At 37.7% G+C, this 23,155-nt stretch overlaps 1 protein-coding gene across 3 annotated transcripts in view; it reads left to right on the forward strand.

Moving 5' to 3' along the window:
* Window positions 1-23,155, forward strand: part of LOC118927129 (mediator of RNA polymerase II transcription subunit 18) — a 183,417-nt gene that overhangs the window by 7,330 nt on the left and 152,932 nt on the right. For 2 of the 3 annotated variants that reach the window (XM_036914979.2, XM_036914980.2), the window contains exon 3: window positions 1,969-8,575. The exons of the other annotated variant lie outside the window; for it this stretch is intronic. In XM_036914979.2, the coding sequence (XP_036770874.2) occupies window positions 1,969-2,522 (554 nt within the window). In that variant the 3' untranslated portion in view covers window positions 2,523-8,575. Of the gene's footprint in view, window positions 1-1,968; window positions 8,576-23,155 lie in introns of those variants that run through there. 3 annotated transcript variants of the gene reach the window in all.

Raw genomic sequence — 23,155 nt, forward strand, 5'->3', positions numbered from 1 at the left:
AGAGATTAGAGAGAGAGATACCATTTTATTAAGGGTGATCAGAAAAGACCTCCCCAATAAAGTGACATTTGAAGAAAGACCTGAAGAGAGTGACATGCAGATATCTGTGAAAAGAATGTTCTGAGCATGGGACCAAGGGAAGGGGCTCTGAAGAGAAATATTTTGTGAAATAGTTGGCATTTTCGGGAAGAGCAGGAAGATCATTGTGGCTGCAGAGAGTGAGCTAGGGGGATAGTGGCAGGACATAGTGCTGGACCACACTAAATAGGTGGCAGAGGTCACCATATGGCCTTGTAGATGACGGAAAGACTTTGAGATTTATTCTGAATGACATGAGAAGCCATTGGAGGGTTCTGAGCAGAGAAATGCCATCATTTGCCTCATAGTCTAAAACACCAGTTGGCAGTTGTTTGGAAAAAGAGGAAGAAAGCAAGGGTAGAAGAAGGATATTGCCAAGACTCGGCAAGAAATGAGGGAGACTTGGATAGGTGGACACGATTGAGGGAATGAGAAGTGATTGGATTCTGCATATAGTTTGTTTTTTGTTTTTACATTTATCAGTTTGATAAAGGATAGTATAAAGGATACAAGTTAACAGCCAGTTAAAGAGATACATAGGGCAAGGTCTCAAATAAAGGAGCCTCTATCCTTGTGGAGCTTGGGGCCTGGCTCCGTGGCACATGGAAACAGTCTGGTTCCCCAAGCATGGAAGCTCTTAGGGAAGCAGGATACAAAAAAGAGATGCATATACTTTAAAAATATGGATGGGATGTAGGAAATGGGAGAAAGAAATGAGTCAGTGTAATTTTGTGATTTGGAGCCTGGGCACCTAGAAGCAAAGATTGCTACTTACTGCAGTGGGGAAGTCTGTAGGAGGAACAAGATTGTGGAGGAAAAATCAAGTTTGATATGGAACATACTAAGATGAAGTTGTCCAAAATTTTCAGTCATAATATAAATTGGCCATGGAGATAGTACAGCCTGGAGAATATAGTCAATGATTCTGTAACATCTTTCTATATTGATATATATAGTAACCGCACTAGTGGGTGTGAGAATTTAACAATATAGGTTAACTGTTGAACCACTGTGTTGTATATTTGAAACCAATATAAGATTTTATATCAGTGATACTTCAGTTCAAAAAGAGATGAAGTTGTCTGGTAAGCATCCAAGTGGAGCAATTGAGTAAACAGTTGGATGTATGGGTCTATAGTTCATGATATATAAATATGGGAGTCCTCAGGGCATAAATGATATTTAAAGTCATAAGGCCTGAATTAGGTCATCTAGGGAGAAAGAATTGAATATAGAGAAGAGGACCAGGATCCTAAGATCCTCCAGTATTTAGGGAAGATGAGGAAGACCAGCAAAGAAGACTTAAAAGGAATGATCAGTTAGGTGAAGAACCAAGAGATAATTGTGTCCCAGAGGCCAAGGGAAGACTAGATTTCAAATTGGCCATAATCTATAACACCCATATCAGATGCTACCAGGAAGAAGAAGATGAGAACAAAGATTCATGTATTTCTATGAAGCAGTTCATTATCTTTTATTTAAATATGTTACATAAAAAGGAAATGTTATGTTTCTTCTGTAAATGAAAAACTTATTTGATGGAAATAGAAGATACTTTTTAATATAAATGACAATAAAACTGTTAGTATCCTAGATAGATTCTGTTGTCGGTTGAAGGCTCTGAGCCCAAAGACTGCTGGAGGTCAGCATTGTTAGAACAAGGCCTACAGACTTTTGGGTACCAAATAAGATGTGTAAAAATTTCTCATTAACTTTCTCATACTGTAATAGAATACCTTAGCAGCATAACCCCTCTAGAATCTCATACATGGACCTGTGCTTTACAAAGCACTGCACCAAACTTGTGGTTTTTTAAGTTTTTTCAATGTTTTGCTAATTCCATTACCCAGAATGAAAGATGAGATTCAGTACTGTTTTTTCCTTCCTCAGGAAGTGTTTTAGATCAAAGCTTGGACAGCCTCAGCCACCGCCTTCGTGGTTTGTGTGATAACATGGAACCTGAGTCTTTCCTTGACCATGAGATGGTATTCCTCCTTAAGGGCCAGCAGGCCAGCCCCTTTGTTCTAAGAGCCCGGCGCTCTATAGATAGGACAGGGTCACCCTGGCATCTGCGCTACCTGGGACAGCCAGAAATGGGAGACAAGAACCGCCATGCCCTGGTACGAAACTGTGTGGACATTGCAACATCTGAGAACCTCACGGACTTCCTGATGGAAATGGGCTTCCGCATGGACCATGAGTATGTTGCCAAGGGACAGTTGTTCCGTAAAGGCATCATGAAGATTATGGTGTACAAGATCTTCCGAATTCTGGTGCCAGGGAACACAGACAGCATTGAGCCCTTGTCACTCTCCTACCTTGTGGAATTAAGTGTTGTCGCACCAGCGGGACAAGACATTGTCTCTGATGACATGAGGAACTTTGCTGAGCAGCTGAAACCTCTGGTTCACCTAGAGAAAATAGACCCCAAAAGGCTCATGTGACTAAGACAGTCCTTTCCCCATTGGGGCTTGTCGTCACCTGTTACAAAGAAGATGATGTTATAAATGCCCTGTTTGACCACTGCCAGCCAGGCATTCTTTCCTCAGGAAAGAGAACAGTGAGAACCTGGTTCTTTGCACTGTGTTCCTCATGTGGCAAGTTCACTTTTGTGAGAGCCTGGGAAAAAAATTAAAGGCTCAGGATAACATGGAGAATCTATCTAATCTTTCTGCATAAAGAGGGAGAACTGGAGTAAATCAGCTTTTGGAAAGAAAAATCTTATAGATTGTTTTGCCATTTGTGCGTAAGGTTTGTAAGATAGAGGCTATGAGCTTGTATTGTGTGGTAACCGAGGCTGTGAAGAGAAATATCTGTAGTTTTGATTATTACTCTGCTAATTTGGGGGTGGATTCATTACCAGTTAGAACAAAAAAACCTGACAGTTTTTAGTTTTAATTTTGATAGAGATGATAGTTTTTACCTTTAATAAAAGCTTGTTGAAAAATTTTTAAATACAGAAAAATTAAAAACCCTATAATCCTATTATTCAGAGACGTACCATTTATATTTCAGTATGTATCCTTGTCTTTAGTTGTAAATTTGTGTATATGAGATATTTTATAGAAATATTCTGTATATACTGGGTTGTACCCTTTTTTGTTTATCATTAACATCTTTCTAGGGCAGTAGCTACAGTGTCCTTATGTAAAAACAAACCAAAAAAATGGGTTTATTGAGTTCTTATTATATGTCACTGCTATCCTAAATGCTTCAGGAATGGTAATTAACTTAAGCTTCACAACAGAACCATTTTATAAACAGGGAAAATGAGGCACAGAGAGATTAGCTTTCTCTGGGCTGCACAGCTACTAATTAGAGCTGGCATTTAAATACTGATGATATAATTTTTATTTGTATTGTACCCAACAGATTTTCCATAATTTAATTGATGCCCCTACTTTGGGATTTTTAGTTTGATCCCAATGTTTTACTTTTATAAACAGTCCTGTAATACTATTGCTTTTAATTGAATCTTTGTTGACATCTATGATTATTGTTTAGGATAAGTTCTAGGGAACTGCTGAGTCAGAGTGTATATATATATATGTACACTATTTTAAGACTTCTGTGCATTGCCAAATGCCTTCCAGAAATGTCCCAGTTTTCACTCCTACCAGCTGTAAGGTTTCCAACGCTGTTGCCAAAACTGGGTGTGACCATGAAAATTTGTGTTTATCCCATTTGATGATAGGTGGTTACTAGTTTTAATTTTCTCTTGAAAACATTCATCAGTGAATATTTAAAAATTTTTAATTGGATATTTTTCTCCTACATGAATTCCCTTTTCTTCATTGATTGTTCAACTTTATTAATTATTAAAGAGCCTTTACATAATTTTCCCATCTGTCATTTGACATCTAACAAAATTTTTTAAAGTAACAATTCTTAGTGGGATAAATGTTGATCATTTTAATACATTTAATATACTGGAAAGAGCTTGGCTTACTAAAAATTGTAAGTGACTCAAAATTTTCATTTTCTTCTGGAACCTCCACTTAGGTAAACTCGAATTGAGCTACATTGAACAAATCATAATTCTCTTTGGACCTCAGTTTGCCACTTGAAAGATAGTACGAATACTCTGGTAGAAGCTTCAGGCTACAAGGAGCAGAAAACTTACTTAAAGCTGTATTTAACAGTAAGAATGGTATTATCTCACCTAACTATTAAGTTCTAAGATGGGGTGGTTTCCAAGTTAGTTCGCCCGTTATTTCTCTGGCTCTGGAATCCTTACCTTTGGCTTTCTCCCTCCATTGCAGATAGTGTAAGTGGGTAAATTTTGTTCCTCCTCTCACAGTATATTAGCATAATGATTCAGGCAAAGTCCCTTTTCTTATTTTATGGTCTTTCCCTTTATTCCTAAACTCTAGTCTTATTTTGCCTCTATCCTATAGACACTCATTCTAATATCTTCAATGTATGTCTGTGATGCCTGTCTTGTAAAATACGTAGAATTACATGAATGTGTTCAATTCACATAAGTGATTCTGTGCTATAAATGTTGTTCCTTTTCTCTTTAAAGTTAACATTGCCTTAGTGGTATGCTCTTGTTGATATATGTAAACCAAACTCATAACTTCCAGTGTGCATATGCTTTCTTTTTAACACTAATATTAACACTTAAATAGTGCTTAACTTTGTGGCAGGTGCTTTAAATGTTTTAATATACTTCTCACAAATGAGACTGAGACAGAGAGTTTACTCAGATTTTCTACGTTCATTGTTCAAAGTCAGAATTTGTAAGTGGTGGAGCCTGAATTTCAACTCAGGCAGTCCAGTTCCAGAGTCCAGGCACGTAATCACTGTGTGTCCACCACATTTTACTCATTCAGTCTCTTGATTGATAGAAACCTAGATTGCCTTCAACTCTCTATTACCATAAAAAAAAGCTAAAACAGGCCATTTTGTAAATTAATGTGAATATTCCTCTGTGCTGTATATCTATGGGCATGGTCCATTTTGCCAAATAATGCCCGATTGGTTTTCAGATGACTATGCTTACATTCCTTTTGCCAATGTGCAAGAACTCATATCCCCATCGTCACCAGTCTTCGGTGTTATGCATCAATTTTTGCTGATTTGATGGATGTAAAGTGGCAGCTGTTGGTTGGTTTGATTTGCATCTCTTATTATAATGAAATTTGAGCCTTTTTTATATGCTTTTTTTCTATATGAAATTGTATAGATATCCTAGTGTGTGAAACTCAGGTACCTGTATCCTTTCTCTATTTTTCTATTTGATTTCCTGTCTTGTTGATTTATAGGAATTCTTTGTATATTCTAGATAGTAATCCTTTGTTTTAAACACAACAAATACCTTTTCCCCAATACCTACTTATATCTTTTGTTTTTTTATTCTATTTGAGTTCCCGTTTTGTTTGTTTATGGGAATTATGTGTATATTCTAGACATTATTCCTTGTTTCAAACATTTCAAATGCCTTCTCCTAGTCTGTCGCTCTTATGATTTGGAGTCTTGTTTAGGAAGTTTTGATTTACCCCAAGGTAACAGATTTTCATATATTATCTTTATAGTTTTAATTTTCACATATAGGTCTTTAATCTACCTGGAGTCTACCTTTAACGTGGTTTCAAGTAAAGATCCAGCTTTTTTCTCCATACGGTATATTAGTTTTTCTGTCAACACCTGAAAAACAGTTTTTCCAATGCTTCATGATGCCACCTTTATCACATACTGGGTTCCCAAGTGTGTACTTTATTTCTAAGCTCTCCATTCAGTTCCCTTGGTCATGTTCTTTGTTTCAGTGCCAGCAACATGATGTTTTTATTACTGTGGCTTTGTGATAGAGCCAGTTCTACCAGTAGGGCAGGCATCCCTCCTTTTATTTCCCCTTAAAAATAAGACTTAGCTTTAATAGACCTTTATTTTTTCATATTCATTTTAGAGTAAATTTTAGTTTCTCACCAGCACTGCTGGAACTTTTTTTGGAATGTCATTGAAGATTTGTATAGGTTAATTAAGGGAAGAACTGACATCTCTGCCTGGAACACTCCCTCCCCAGAATTCAATGTGGCAGGCTTTCTTCACCTTCAGGTCTCCACTGATGTGTCAGAGAAGCCTCCCCTGACCATCCAAAATTAGGTAGCACACTCACTCCCATAAACTCATCATCTTATTTAATCTTTTTCATAGCATTTATTACTATCTGACTTTAGATTATTTATTCACTGCTGCTCTACTAGGATGAAACATTCACAAGTGTAGCTCGTTGTTTTGTTCTCTGCTGTATTCCCAGCACCCAAAACAATGTCTGCCCTGTGGCATTCAGTCACTCTGAATATGTGTTAAACAAATGAATAAAATCTTTACACTATTGAGATTATCCCAATTATGACATTTATTCAGATCTTCTTATGTCCCTGAACAGTACATTTTTTTCTTGATAAACTTCTTAGGCATTGTTTTTAGGCCAATTACCATAGACCAGGAGTTGGCAAACTACACTGGTGCATGTCAGCCTCGTGGATGGTTTTATAAATAAGTTTTATTGGAACATCTACATTCACTTATTCAAATACTGTGTATGGCTGTTTTTATATTACAATGACAGAGTTGAATGGCTACAACATGTGGCCTACAATGTGGAAACTGTTTACTGTCTTGCTCTTTACAGAAAAAGTTTGCTGATCTTGCTACAGACTGTATTTTAATTGCTATGTAGATTGTGTTACAATTTTTATTACATTTTTAAGGCATTCTGGTACAGAAGAATACTGTTGATTTTTGTAAAATGATTTCTAGTCTTGCAAACTTGATTAATAACTCATAGTTCTGCTAGTTTTCCTGATGACTGTGTTGCTAATATTCCATGTTGACTATCGTATCATTGGTAAGAGTGGCAAGGTGAATGAGTATGTGCCTCTTTCACCTTTTCTTTGTCTAAAATTTGTTCAGGCTTTCCAATACTCTGGTAATAATGAGCATTCACAACCCATCTTAATGCTATTGCATCAAGTTTCTCTATTGTATGAAAGAAAACCATGGTTTTTACCCTTTGGTTCATTAATGTGGTGAATTATATTGACACATTTTCTGTTGTTGGACCATCCTTGTACTCCTGGGAAAACTCCTATGGGTCATGATATTGTCTTCTAAATATTCTGTTGATTTGAGTACCTGTTATTTTGTTTAGGATATTTACATTGTGGACTACCTTAATTGCCACCCAGAGATTATGCAGTATGACTACTCGCGATTTTTCTAGTCTCTCTTCTGGAACTGAAAGCTATGCACTGTGCTAGGTGCTGGGCTATAGCAATGGCTAAGATACAGTCTCTGTCTTTCATAGCTTCTATTAAAATGGCAGAAATAGATATTTACAGAATTCATGTAGTCCTAGAATGTATGTGAACAAAGAGCTCCTTCCCAAAACAAATTAATCTTTAGCACTAACCAAGTAGACTTTTTCTTTTTCCTTGGATATACCCCAATATTGTTATCTTTCTTAATACTCTTTTACATTTGCCTTTTCTACTCATCTCTGCCTATGTGGCTCTTATACAACCAAAAGCCATGATCAAACAGTGGAAAGCATGTAACAGTGGTTAAGAGCTCAGGCTGGAGAGACGGATTGGTTCCAAACCTAGCCATGCCATTTACTAACTGTGGGACCTTGGATGTACTGCATCACCTCCCAGAGAATCAATTTCCTCATCTGTCAGACTGAGAATAATACCTTCATCACATAGAAGATAAAGTGAGCTAACCAGTGTGAAGGCCCTTGACATGGGGCCTGACAAGGCACGAGAATTTTCCCTTTCCGTTCTTCTGTGATCATTCCTGGACCACAGAAGGCCACTGAAAGACATCTCTTTCCTCTGACCTCCGAAGTTTGATGGCAGCCGAGTAACATCTCTTGTTGCAGGTTTCATCATGTTTTCCCTACAGTAATTCTTTGTACATCATGCCTTCTAGTACTACCATTCAGTAGCTGTTTGTGTCTTGGGCAAGTTACTTAAACTCTCAGAATGTCTTATCTGTAAAACAAGCATAATTATAATACCTACTTCATAGAGTTATGTGAATTAAATGATCAGTATACAGAAGGACCTAGTAGAGTGCTCATTGAGCATTTAGCACAGTGCCTGATAAAATTTGATTTACTGATCAATTATTATGTGTCAGATAATGTGCTAAATATTTTATTTAGCATTGTTCTAAACATTTTATTTCTATGGACCCTATAACCCCTGCCTAGCTTAGTGCTACTTATATAATAACCTCTCAAATATTTATCGAATGACTGAGTGACTGAATTAGTGAATGCTGAGTTGTAAACCACAAGAATCTTGCCTGTGTAAGCTGGTTTGTCCTAGGTTAACACTCCTCATTCCTCTGTGATGAGTTAGTATGTAAGCCATAAGGTTCAGTACCTATAAAAAGTAGATTATGTAAATTTTCAAAGGTGAAAAAAGAGTTTTTATCAAAAAATAGTAAAGATGACCTGATTAAACAATGACATCACATTCCTGGATGGAAAGATTCAGTGTTGCAAACTGTTATTTTTCTCCGAATTATAAATTCAATTCACACTGTGGTTTCGAAGTGCCATTTTTCATTGCCTAATTAGAGGTATAGGGGAGGAAGTGTACAAGATGAGCCTGGAGATTTGGTCCTATTAATGTGTTTTACTTCTCTTTTGCTGTGAAATAAACCTCCCCCAAACCTGGGGGCTTTAAACTAAACAGCAACAAAAACAGCAGATTGGGAAAGGGGAGCTTTTAGACCCTGGCTTTTTCACTCTAGAAAAATCACTCACCCTTTAGTGGTTTTTTTTTTTTTTTTTTTGAGGGCATCTCTCATATTTATTGATCAAATGGTTGTTAACAACAATAAAATTCTGTATAGGGGACTCAATGCACAATCATTAATCAACCCCAAGCCTAATTCTCAACAGTCTCCAATCTTCTGAAGCATAACGAACAAGTTCTTATATGGTGAACAAGTTCTTACATAGTGAATAAGTTCTTACATGGTGAACAGTGCAAGGGCAGTCATATCACAGAAACTTGTGGTTTTGATCACGCATCATGAACTATAAACAATCAGGTCAAATATGATTATTCGTTTGATTTTTATACTTGGTTTATATGTGAATCCCACATTTCTCCCTTATTATTTTTTTAATAAAATGATGAAGTGGTAGGTAGATGCAAGATAAAGGTAGAAAACATAATTTAGTGCTGTAAGAGGGCAAATGTAGATGATCAGGTCTATGCCTATAGACTAAGTATTAATCCAAGCTAGACAAGGGCAACAAAACATCCACGGATGCAGATTTATCTCAAAACGGGGGGTGAGGTTCTAAGCCTCGCCTCTGTTGATCCCCAATTTCTCACCTGATGGCCCCCTTTTGTGGTTTTAAAATGAACACTGCTGTAGGCAAGAGTGGTAAAATTTTAAATTAAAACATTCAAGGTCATGGAGAACAGAGAAAAAAAACACCTTTTTGGAGGAAGTAAAAATTGATGCAACTGTTCTTGAGGGCATTTAGCCTAAAGAAATAATTTAAAATGTGCACAAAGGTGTATTATAAGGCTGGTCATCTCAGAACAGCAAAAAATGGAAATACTAGATGTCTCCTAAAAGGAGATGGACTAATTAAATGATACTGCATGCATACGAGAGATCTTTAGCCATTCAAAAAATTTTGTAGAAATGAATTTAATGACATGGTAAAATATCCTAGTTAACTTACTAACTTTGTACCTTAGTCAAATTACTTAAGTTCTCTGCCTCAGTCTCCTTATCAAGAAATGGGGATAGTAATATTGCCTTCCTTATAGAGTTATCATGAGAATTAAGTGAGTTATTATGGATGAGATTACTTTAAATCCTATCTGTCCCATAGTAAACATTTATAGATACAAGCTATAATTATTATTATGTTAAAAGCAGTTTAAAAGCAGTGTGTATGGTATGCTGTTTTTCCATAAAATGTGCATATAGAAAACAGTATGAAAATAAGTACTTCAAAATGTTACTAGTTATGGTTTTGTGTTGGAAATATGCTATATACTTTTGTTTTTGCCTATCCTTTTCTTCACAATGCATTTATATTTCTTGGGTAACTTAAAAATAATAATAATTAAAAACAAAAGAGAAAAAAATCATTGCTTTAGTAAAGGTGTCTGGAATGTTTCACCCTGTCTGTTCCCTGCTTTTTAGTTGGTGTGGCCGACAAAAGAGTGCTGAAGGAGGGGTCCATCTTCTCTATTCACTTTACAAGGTGATCTCCACTCTCCTTGAAGGAAAGAGAATCCCACACCCAGGATGCCCTTAGGCAAAGGTGGGGTTCTGAGCAGTGTGGGGCCCAATATAGAACCAACACTGAACCCTAGAGTGCACAGGATGTGAGTCATCACATGGGCATCTGTCAAGCTAATTGTTTCTATGTTTTTCCTTGGAGGTGTGAATGTGAAGTGATGCGGTTAATTTAAAAAAATGTAAAAGAAGATACACATCTGAATAAGTGGTACCCTTCAAAGTACTTATTTTGAGAAATCACACACACATTTTTTGCCATTGTTCAATTATTTGAATTTTTTCGTGGGGGAAGGTGAAAGTCAAACTGAAGGCTTCAAAATTGTTTTATGTGAAATATTTTTCTAGCTCCTAGTTCATTAAAATTATGGTACCAAGTGTTTTTTAAAGATGCAGTGGAATGGACATTTTAATGTTTTCAGTAGCATTATAAATTAGTGAAAACCTACTGGAACGTGATTTGGAAGTAAATAAAGGAATCATCAAATCCTAGTGTGTTTGATCCAACATCCTTTTCTGGTAAGGCTTTTACTAAGTGAAAGTATGGAAAAACCCAAATTAACTTCATGCTAAAAAACCTAAACAACCTAAATACTCAGCAAAAGAGAAGCAGTTAATTCAATTCTGGCACATCTATTTGATGAAATGTTATGCAGCCATTAAAATTATTATGAGGACTCTATAGCAACCTAAGAATATGCTTATGATATAATATTAAATTAATTGGCATGTTATAAGTTATATGCACACTATCACTACTATTTTTACAACTGCGTCTTAAAGACAAGCAAAACACACAAGGGTGATAGTTGTATTAACAAGTTAGGCTTATGTGTAATACTGTTTTTTGTTTTAATCAAATCAAAGTCTTTATTGCTTTTATTTTTAAAAAATTAATTTATTTTAAAAGGATAAAATCTGTATATGGGCCATATAAGAAAATCAGTTCTACTTCATTCTTTTCTGTACCTATTTATTCATTGACCTGATTATTTCAAAAATTGAATTTATCTAAGATGAAGATTTGCTACAAATGAGGATATTCAAAAGAGTGTGTCATAGAGTCTGTAGACATTTCTGAATTAGGCATCTCAATAATGTTTTGAAGAGTGGAAACATCCTTGAAATAAGTGCACTGCCTCTAAGTTTGAAGTAAAGAATATTCATTTATATGTACTAGGTGTGTCCGGTGTTTAAAGAATCAGTCATACTCATAAATACAGAGAACACACAGGTAGTTACCAGATGGGAGGAGGATGAGGGTACAGATGGAATAAGTGAAAGGGATAAAGAGGTACAAACTTCCAGTTATAAAATAATAAATCATGGGGATGAAAAGTACAGCATAGGGAATCTAATCAATAATACTGTAATAACTAAATAACTGGTGTGACAGTAACTACACATATCATGGTGAACATTTTGTAAAGTATATAGTTGTGGAATCACTATGTTGTACACCTGAAACTAATATAATATGTCAACCACACTTCAATAAAAAAATTTTTTTAAAATAAAGAATCAGTCATAATACTGTTGTGGGCCTCAGACTGACCTAAAATTACTGGAAAGAGATACAAAAAGTTAATGGATAGTATGATTATGCATAATATTTTCTTCTTTTTTCTTATCAGTATTTATTAATTTTCTATACTGATTTTGTTCCCCCTCTTTTTGAACATTGTGTTATGGAAATTTTCAAACATACGCAAAAGTAGAAAAAAGTGTACACTACATCCTCATATACCCATCACCAAGTTTCAAAAATCACCAATACTTTGCCAATGTTATTTCATCTCTCATCCCCTCACACGTTTTTTCTTGCTTTTACCACCCTGTCTTTTTATTTGTTTGTTTATTTTTACTTGAAGTGTAGTTGATATACAATCTATATTAGCTTCAAGTATACAACACTGTGGTTCACCAGTTACGTTATTAAATATCCCAACTAGTACAGTTACTCTCTGTCAGCATAGAAAGATGTTACAGAATCATTAGCTGCATTTTCCACGCAATGCTACTACCATCTCCATGACCAACTTATGATTGAGAATTTTTGTGTTCTTTTAACTCCCCCTTTCCACCACACATCCCAACCCCTCCCCATTGGTAACCACCAGTCCCTTCTCAGTGTCTTTGAGTCTACTGCTATTTTGTTCATTTTGTTTTGCTTTGTTTTTATATTCCACAATTGAGTGAACTCATTTGGTATTTGTCTTTCTCTGCCTAGCTTATTTTACTGAGCATTATATCCTCTAGGTGCATCCATGTTGTTGTAATGGGAGGATTTTGTTCTTTCTTATGTTTGAGTAATATTCCATTGTACATATGTACCAACTCTTCTTTATCCATTTATCTGTTGAAGGACAATTTGGTTTCTTCCATATCTTGGCTATTGTAATAATGCAGCAATAAACATAGGGGTGCATATATCTTTTTGAATCAAGGGTTTGTTTTCTTTGGGTAAATTCCTAGAAGTGGAATTACAGGGTTGTATGGCAGTTCTATTTTTAGTTTTTTGAGGAACCTCTGTATTGCTTTCCACAGTGGCTGCACCAATTTACATTCCACCAACAGTGTAGGAGGGTTCCCCTTCACATCCTCATCAACACTTGTTATTTCTTGTCTTTTAGATACTGGCCATTTTAACTAGTGTGAAGTGGTATCCCACTGTCGTTCTGATTTGCATTTCCCTGATGATTAATGATGTGGAGCATCTGTATTTCTTCTTTGGAGAAATGTCTGTCCAGGTCCTCCACCCATTTTTTAACTAGGCTATTTGTTTTTTTGATGTTGAAGTGTATGAGTTCCTTATATATTTTGGATATTAACTCTATCAGATAAATTGTTTATGAATATATTCTCCCATACTGTAGCTTGCCTTTTTTGTTCTGCTGATGGTGTCCTTTGCTGTACAGAAGCTTTTTATTTGATGTTCCACTTGTTCATTTTTTGTTTCCCTTCCCCAAGATGTGTCCAGGAAAAAATTCCTCATGCTTATGTTCAAGAGATTTTTGCCTATGTTTCTTCTAAGAGTTTTATGATTTCATGTCTTACATTCAAGTCTTTGATCTATTTTGAGTTTACTTTTGTGTATGCAGTTAGGCAGTAACCCAGTTTCATTCTCTTGCATGTAGCCAGCTGTCCAGTTTTGCCAACACCAGTTGTTCAAGAGTCTGTCTTTTCCCCATTGTGTATTCATGGCTCCTTTTTTTTTTTTTGGTATCATTAGTCTACAATTACATAAGAAACATTATGTTTACTAGGCTCCCCCCTTCACCAAGTCCCCCCCCACATACCCCTTCACAGTCATCGTCCGTCAGCATAGTAAGATGCTGTAAAATCACTACTTGTCTTCTCTGTGTTGCACAGCCCTCCCCGTGCCCTCCCCACCCGCTATACATGCTAATCGTAATGCATGGCTCCTTTATTATATGTTAATTGACCATATATGTATGGGCTTATATCTGGGCTCTCTATTCTGTTCCATTTATCTGTGGAACTGTTCCTGTACCAGTACCATATTGTTTTGATTACTGGAGCTTTGTAGTATAGCTCGAAGTCAGGGAGCATAATACCCCCAGCTTTCTTCTTTCTCAGAATTGCTTTGGCTAGTCAGGGTCTTTTGTGGTTCCATATGAATTTCAGAACTACTCTAGTTTGTTGAAATGCTGTTGGAATTTTTATAGGGATTGCATTGAATCTGTTAATTGCTCTGGGCAGGATGGGCATTGTGACAATATTAATTATTCCTATCCATGAGGTTGGGATAGATTTCCACTTATTATATCTTATTTAATTTCTCTCATGAACGTCTTATAGTTTTCAGAGTGTAAGTCTTTCACCTCCTTGGTTAGGTTTATTCCTAGGTATTTTATTCTTTTTGATGTATGTAAATGGAATTGTTTTCCTGATTTCTCTTTCTGCTAGTTTGCTAGTCTATAGGAACGCAACAGATTTCTGTGTATTAATTTTGTATCCTGCAAGTTTGCTGAATCCAGTTATTAGTTCTAATAGTATTTTGGTGGGGTCTTTGGGGTTTTCTATGTATAGTATCATGTCATCTGCAAATAGGGAGAGTTTAACTTCTTCCTTATCAATTTGGTTGCCTTTTATCTGTTTGTGTTCTCTGATTGCCATGGCAAGGACCTCCAGTACTATGTTGAATAAAAGTGATGAGAGTGGGCATCCTTGTCTTGTTCCTGATCTTAGAGGAAAAGCTTTCAGCTTTTGCCATTGAGTATGATATCAGCTGTGGGTCTGTCACATCTGGCCTTTATTATGTTGAGGTCATACCCTGTATACCCACTTTGTTGAGCACTTTTATCATCAATGGACACTGGGTTTTGTCAAATGCTTTTTCATCATCTATTGAGATGATCGTGTGATTTTTTTTTGGTATCATTAATCTACAATTACATGAGAAACATTATGTTTACTAGACTCCCCCCATCACCAAGTCCCTACCACATACCCCATTACAGTCACTGTCCATCAGCGTAGTAAGATGCTATAAAATCCCTACTTGTCTTCTCTGTGTTGTACAACCCTCTCCGTGCCCCCACCTACATTATGTTTGCTAATAGTAATGCCCCTTTTTCCCCCCCTTATCCCTCCCTTCCCACCCATCCTCCCCAGTTCCTTTCCCTTTTGTAACTGTTAGTCCAGTCTTGGGTTCTATGAGTCTGCTGCTGTTTTGTTCCTTCAGTTTTTTTCTTTGTTCTTATACTCCACAGATGAGTGAAATCATTTGATACTTGTCTTTCTCTGCCTGGCTTATTTCACTGAGCATAATACCCTCTAGCTCCATCCATGTTGTTGCAAATGGTAGGATTTGTTTTCTTCTTATGGCTGAATAATATTCCATTGTGTATATGTACCACATCTTCTTTATCCATTCATCTACTGATGAATGCTTAGGTTGCTTCCATTTCTTGGCTATTGTAAATAGTGTGAGATAAACATAGGGGTGCATATGTCTTTTTCAAACTGGGCTTCTGTGTTCTTAGGGTAAATTCCTAGGAGTGGAATTCCTGGATCAAATGGTATTTCTATTTTTAGTGTTTTGAGGAACCTCCATACTGCTTTCCACAGTGGTTGAACTAATTTACATTCTCACCAGCAGGGTAGGAGGGTTCCCCTTTCTCCATAACCTTGCCAACATTTGTTGTTGTTTGTCTTTTGAATGGTGGCCGTCCTTACTGGTGTGAGGTGATAGCTCATTGTGGTTTTAATTTGCATTTCTCTGATGACAAGTGATGTGGAGCATCTTTTCATTTGTTGGCCATCTGAATTTCTTTGGAGAAGTGTCTGTACAGGTCCTTCTTTTTGTTAATGTGGTATAAGACATTGATTGATTTATGAATATTTTACCATCCTTGCATCCCTGAAATAAATCCCGCTTGGTTATGATGGATGATCCTTTTGATGTATTTTTGAATTCAGTTTGCTAATATTTTGTTGGGGATTTTTACATCTATGTTCATCAGGGATATTAGTCTATAAGTTTCTACTTTTGTAGTGTCTTTGCCTAGTTTTGGTATGAGAGTGATGCTGGCCTCATAGAACAAGTTTGGAAGTATTCCCTCCTCTTCTACTTTTTGGAATACTTTAAGTAGGAGGGTTATTAGCTCTTCTTTAAATGTTTGTTAGAATTCAGCTGTGAAGCCATCTGACCTGGAGTTTTGTTTCTTGGGAGTTCTTTGATAACCAGTTCAATTTCATTGCTGGTGATTAGTCTATTCAGATTTTCTGTTTCTTCCTGGGTCAGTCTTGGAAGGTTGTATTTTTATAGGCATTTGTCCATTTCTTCTAGGTTGTCCAATTTATTGGCATATCATTTTTCATAGCATTTTCTAATAATTCTTTGTTTTTCTGTGGTATCCATTGTGACTATTCCTTCTTCATTTCTGGTTTTGTTTATTTGTGTACTCTCTTTTTTCTTGATAAGTCTGGCTAGGGGTTTATCTATTTTATTTACTTAAAGAACCAGCTCTTAGTTTCATTAATTTTTTCTATTGTTTTATTCTCTATGTTATTTGTTTCTGCTCTGATCTTTATTATGTCCCTCCTTCTACTAACTTTGGGCTTCATTTGTTCTCCTTTTTCTAGTTTCTTTAATTGTGAGTTTAGACTGCTTATTTGGGATTGTTCTTATTTCTTGAGGTAAGCCTGTATTGTTATGTATGTCCCTCTTAGAATGACCTTTGCAGCGTCCCACAAATATTGGACTGTTGCATGTTTGTTTTCATTTGTCTCCATGTATTGCTTAATTTCTGTTTTAATTTGGTCATTGATCCATTGATTATTTAGAAGAATGTAGTTTAGCCTACACCTGTTTGTAGGCTTTTTTGCTTTCTTCATGTATTTTGTTTGTAGTTTCATACCACTGTGGTCTGAGAAGTTGTTTGATCCAATTTCAGTCTTTTTAAACTTATTGAGGCTCTTTTTGTGGTCTAGTATGTGATCTATTCTGGAGAATGTTCCATGTGCACTTGTGAAAAATGTGTATCCTGCCACTTTTGGGTGGAGTGTTCTGTAGATGTCTGTTAAGTCCATCATTGTTCAGTGCCTCAGATTCCTTATTTATTTTCTGTCTATTGATCTGTTGATCTGTGTTTTGATGTGAGTGGTGTGTTGAAGTTTCCTGAAATGAAGGTGTTGTAATCTATATCCCGGTTTAATTCTGTTAGTATTTGTTTTGCATATTTGGGTACTACTATGTTGGGTGCATAGATATTTGTAATGGTTATATCCTCTTTTTTGACTGACCGCTGGTATCATTATATAATATCCTTCTTTGTCTCTTGTTACTTTCTTTGTTTTGGAATCTATTTTGTCTGATACAAGTACTGCTAATCCTGCTTTTTTCTCCCTATTGTTAGTATTAAATAGCTTCTTCCATCCCTTCACTATTAATCTGTGTATATCTTTGGGTCTGAAATGAGTCTCCTATAGGCAGCATGTAGATGCATCTTGTTTATGTATTCTGCCACTCTGTGTATTTTGATTGTGCATTCAGTCCATTTACATTTAAGGTAATTATTGATAGGTATGTACTTACTGCCATTTTATTAATTGTCTTCTGTTTGTTTTTATAGCTCCTCTCTGTTCCTTTCTTCCTCTTTTATACTCTTCTCTTGTTATTTCATGGTTTTCTTTAGAATTGTGGTTAGATTATTTTTTAACTTTTTGTATATCTATTATAGGCTGTAGGTTTGTGGTTACCAAATGCTCAAGGTAGCTTCCTGACTATATAACAGTCTCTATTAAGTTGCTGATTGCTCTATTTCAAACACAGTCTAGAAATACTTTTTTTTCATCCCTCCTCCTTCACACTTTATGTATAGATGGCCTAATCTGCACTTTTTGTATATCCCTTGATTGATTTTGTGTGTAGTTGGTTTTGCTACTTTTTTAAAATTTTAATTTCATATTTGCTTGGCAATTAATTGATCTACTACCTTTACTATGGGTTTCTCTGGTAAAAACTAGCCTTAGGAACATTTCCATCTATAGCAGGGCCTTTAACATATCCTGTAATACCAGTTTTGTTGTTATAAATTCTTTGAGCCTTCATTTATCTGGAAACTGTTTAGTCCCTGCTTCAAATTTAAATGGTAATCTTGCTGGGTAGAGGATTCTTGGTTGAAGGTCCTTCTGTTTCAGTACATTAAATATTGCACGGCACTCCCTTCTGGCTGAGAATTCTGCTGTTAGTCTTATGGGGTTTCCCTTATAAGTAATCTTTTTTATCTCTCTGGCTGCTTTCAGTACTCTCTCCTTATCCTTAATCTTTGCCATTTTAATTAGATATGCCTTGGTGTTGTCTTCTTGGGGTTCCTTTTTAGGGAATTTTTGCAATTCCATGACCTGAATGTCTATTTCCTTCCCCAAATTGGGGTAGTTTTCAAAACTTATTTCCTCAAAGAGATTTTCTATCCCTTTGTTTCTCTCTTTTCCTTCTGGTATGGCTATTATGTAGATATTGTTTCATCTGGATTGGTCACTCAACTGTCTTATCATTCTGTCATTCCTAGAGATCCTTTTTTCTCTCTGATCCTCAGCTTTGTTGTGTTCCTGTTTTCTCTAATTTCTACCTTATTGTCTTCTCTACTTACAGCTATTATTCTTTCACTCCATTGTATGTTTCATTTCAGATACTGTATTCTTCAGCTCTTGTATCTCTTTGTTGAAGTCCTCCCTGAGATCTTTAATACATTTCTGCAGATCAGTCAGTATATTTATGACTTTTACTTTGAAGTCTTAATCAAGAAGATAGGTGATCTCCATTTCATTTAGCCTCTTTCTGGGGTCTTATTCTGTAATTTTGTTTGGAACATATTCCTCTGCCTTCTCATTTTGTCAGAGTTTCTGTGTTTCTTCCTTTGTATTAGATGGATGTGCTATGCTTCCTCGTCTAGAGAGTAATTGCTTTATGAAGAAGGCATCCTGTGGTGCCCATAAGCTCAAGACTCTTTCTTCTCCAGTGCCTGGTTCTCCTTTGATGTGAAGCTCCAGGTGCTATTGGTGGGCAGTAGGCGGGGTCACCTTTCTGTCTGGCAGTGGTTTATCTCAGTCTGCTGCTGTGGGCAGTTTGCCTCATCTGGCCCTTTGTAAGCTGAGCAGCAGTGCCTCTGCTGGGATCATTGTGGTCAGGCTGCTCTCTGCCTGCCCTGCAGTGATGATGGGGCTGCTGGGTTAATGGGGTGGGTAGGGCAGTCACAAGGGGAGTTAACTATGGCAGTGTGCATGGGCTCACCATGGTGGCCAGTCACCTGGTTGAGGAGCATGGGGGCACTTGGCAGTGGTGGTGAGCAGAGGGAGGGCATGCAGGTATACAGCAGGGCAGTCAATTGTGTGCTGGGAAGGTACACACAGGCACAGAGGCAACAGGTCCCTCAGTGCAGTGGTGAGGAGGCTTGTGGAGGCGATGCAACATGAGTGGTGGGAGGGTGCATTGGTGCACAGGTGAGTGGCATAGCAGTGGGAGGCTGCACCTGTGGCAGAGACAGCTAGTCCCAGGTAGGGGCACACAGTTGCTGCAGCAAGTCATGTGGATGCCCCCTAGCAGCAATGAGATAGGCAGCTATGTTTGGCCACCTGTGGGGAGGAAGGAGCTCTTGGAGCTGGCTCCTGCTGGTACCTCCACAGATGGGCTGAAACAGGACCATGAAACCTGGGAGACTCTCTGCCCACCAGGTCGCAAAGTCTGAGGCTGCTGGGCCAAGTAGGCTGGCACACCTCAGGTGCATGGGAGGTGCCTTGGGGATGAGCCACTAGTGAGGGGATGGAGCATCTTGGGCTCCTGTGAGTGTTCAATCTGTTGGGCAGAGAGAGGGCTGGGGAGGTATTGCCTACCTGCCCTTTCTCCTGAAGAGATAGCTCCATCCAACCCTCACCCCTCTGGCTCCCCTTCCACTGCTGGCAAGTCTTTCAAACTTCTGCCTCTGTGTTGGGTCTCAGCGGGACCAGTGGAGCACGCCTGTGCTCTACAGGCAGCTGGAGTCTCAGCCTCCCAGAGTGTTCCAACTGTCCCCGGTGTCCAGTCCTGCTAATCACCAGGACCCAATGCGTTGTGGACTCATATTCCCAGAGCAGGTGTGCAGAGTTTCTGGGCACCTATCCTCTCCCTGCTCTGTTCCTCTTCCTCCTGCCTGTGGGCTGAGATGGGGGAAGGGCTGGAGTCCCACTTGATCACAGCTCTGTTACTTCACCCCTTTCTGTGTGGTCTTTTCTTCTTCCCCAGGTGTAGGTGGTCTGTCCTGTGCAGTCTTCGGGTCATTTTCAGGTTTAGTTTTATTTACTGTAGTTGCTTCCTTGGTGTGTGTGTGGGAGGAGGTTTCTGTCTTGCCTTCCTACTCCACCATCTTGAGCCTCTCAAGAAAGTATTCTTTACGGGCCTCTTTGGAATACGACTGGCTAGGCAGTCTCCATGTTGGCACCCAAGAACAAGGAGGCTAGACTGCCACAAGCAGGAGCTGGAATGCCATGGGGTGGACCGAAACCCGTGTCCTTTTTACTTCCTCTGACCTTGCTGATGAGGGTAGACCGCAGAAGCTGAGGCCCTGTGTCGCGCTGCTGAGCAAGCATACACCTGGTCCAGGGGAGCAGAGAACTGAAAGAAGATCCAGAGCAAAGGAAAGGAATGGCAGGCCCAGCTGCACTTCATCTGACAGGATGGGAGGTGGGGACCAGTGCCCCATCTTTCAGATTTTGAAGGCATTCTTCCTTTCATTTCTACTTCTAGTTTTGATGTTGAGAAGTTTGAAGCCATTCTGATCTGTTATCCTTTATCTGGAACCCATTAGTTTCTTTTCTCTGTGGAAGCTTATCAAATCTTGTCTTTGTCTACAGTGTTCTGACATTTCACAGCTGTGAGTTTAATGTGGGTCTGTTTTCACTCACTGTGCTGAGCATGCAATGGGCAGTCTGGAAATTTGTGGAAAATGTTCTTGAATGATTTTATGATTTCTTAAATTCTTTTTTTACATATTTTCTTTATGGAACTTTTATTGAGCTATTGCACTCCTTGGCTAGTCCCCTAATTTTCTTATTTTTTTTCCTCCTACTTTTCAGATCTGTGTCTTCTTGCTGTACTTCCTCAGAGATTTTTTCAACTTTAACTTCCAATTTTTCTATTGGGCTGTGACTTCTGCTTTCATGTTTATTTCATTTCCAGGAATACTTTTTGCCTTCTGAATATTCTTTATTTTTGCTTCCTGCTATCCTATCTATTCAGGTATCTTTTCATCTTTTTGAGGATGTACATGATAGTTTTTAGTCTTCCTTTCTCTGCTCTGTCCCAATATCTTACAAATTTCTTTCTTCTGTTTGTTTTGGTCTCTTTCCTGTTAGAGGAAAGCTTCACAGCTGCTAATCCTTGTCTCTCTGCTCGTGAATAAATGTGGGGGACTAAAGGCTGACTGGAAGCTCTGTGCATGAAGATGGGAGCCTTTGACTGTGAGGTCATTTGTCCATGAGGCAATGATCATGGGGAACCATGAGCTGGGAGACCTCAATGCCATTATCTTTGACCTTTCTTACTGGGTTTCATTTTCCGCAAAGAAAAAGAGTCACCTGCCCAGTGGGTAAAGGTTGGCTACTGGCATTTTGGGAGCAGAGTGTGGGAAAGTCTGCTGATTCTCTGTTTATCAATATAATGCCCTTAACTGTGCCTGGTGACCCTTATTCCAAAAGTTGTCTGTTTTACTCTCTTAAGTGAATAAACCTCCATACTTCTGCTGAGGTGGAGGAGGAGCAGACACCTAGAGGGTACAGTGAGGAAAGAGAACTAGGCCTTCAACCAGTACTTTTTAAGCTGCTTTCATCCCAGTTCCAGGGATACCAGTGGTATGTTAATTCCTGAACATAACAGACTGCTTCTCAGCTTTCTCCAGTTTCTGGTCCAAGATGCAGTGTCCTTGGGTCTGCCAGGCCTATTACCACTCACTCCTCTGCTTTCCCACCTGCAAATTCTGTTGTCTTTAATGTCCACCCTCTCCCTTTCCTGTGCTTTAAAGCAATCCTTTACTGGCGTTTTAGTGGGATTTGGAATGGAGGGAGAAAATAGGAAAATTAAATGCATGAAATAACAGCCATTGTCTTTATCTCTGAAATCAGCATGTGTAGCACATGTCAAAGTGTATTGTAAGAATTCAATAAATGATATCTTAGTTTTAGTAAAACATGGGAATACATGTAATGCACTTGGAAGAGTATCTAAAACAAGGTGTGCAATAAATGTTGAAGGCAGAATGACTATTCATATTAAATCATACCTAACATTCTGATACCTGCTTATTCTACTTAATACAATGTTGTATCCATTCCTCTGCATCAAAAGAAGTAAATATACCCTGCTCTCTTTAAAATTTTATGATATTGCATAGAAAAGATGTACCATTTAATCATTCCTCCATTGATGGACATTTATTTTTCATTTTTTTCCCTGAAATACTAATAGTGGACACTCTAGTAATGCAGCCTTATACACATGTGCTAGTATTTCTGTAAGACAATGACCAAGAAGTGGAATTATCCTATCACACTCATATGGAAAGTGTCTAATAGGAATTTCCAGAGTGAAAGAGGCATGTGAGGGATTAATCAGGATCCTGATTTAGGCAGGCAATAGGTAATTATGGAAAGCACAATAGACATGAAGACAGAAGGCCTAAATCCTGTTGGTGGCTCTACCATTTATCCTGGGAAACATTGTTTGTTCTTTCATTTATTCAAAAATATTTACTGAATGTTGCCTACTCTGTGCCAGGCATAGTATGAGAGACTGGGACTGCAGAGATGCGTAAGACACAGTCCCTGATCTCAAGAAATTTATAGTGATTGGAGTGGAGACAGATACATAAACAGATTCCACTTCCTCACTGTGTAACCTTGAGAAGTTGGTTAACCTCCTGAACATCTTTTCTTTTTCCATAAAATAGGTGATAGTCCCTATACCAGAAGGTTGTCATGAAGATTAAATGAAATGGTGTATGACAAGTGCCCTGCACAATGCCTGGCACATAGTATGTACTCCATAAATGAAAGCTATCATTATTGTTTTAGTAATAAATTATAACAAGTAGTTTGTTATAGTGGCTGTGACAGAAGTTCTACCTCTCTGAACTCATTTCTACGTAATTAAATGAATTGTTGAGACAATAACATATACAAAATGACACTCAATAAATATTAGTTTTTTTTCTTGCATTTTTATGTTGAGACAAAGGGTAAATAAGCAGGTGGAAGTGCAAAACATCGTATGTTTGAACACAACAGTGCAAAC

The sequence above is a fragment of the Manis pentadactyla genome, chromosome 4 (assembly GCF_030020395.1).
Source record: "Manis pentadactyla isolate mManPen7 chromosome 4, mManPen7.hap1, whole genome shotgun sequence".
Classification (NCBI taxonomy): Eukaryota; Metazoa; Chordata; class Mammalia; order Pholidota; family Manidae; genus Manis; species Manis pentadactyla.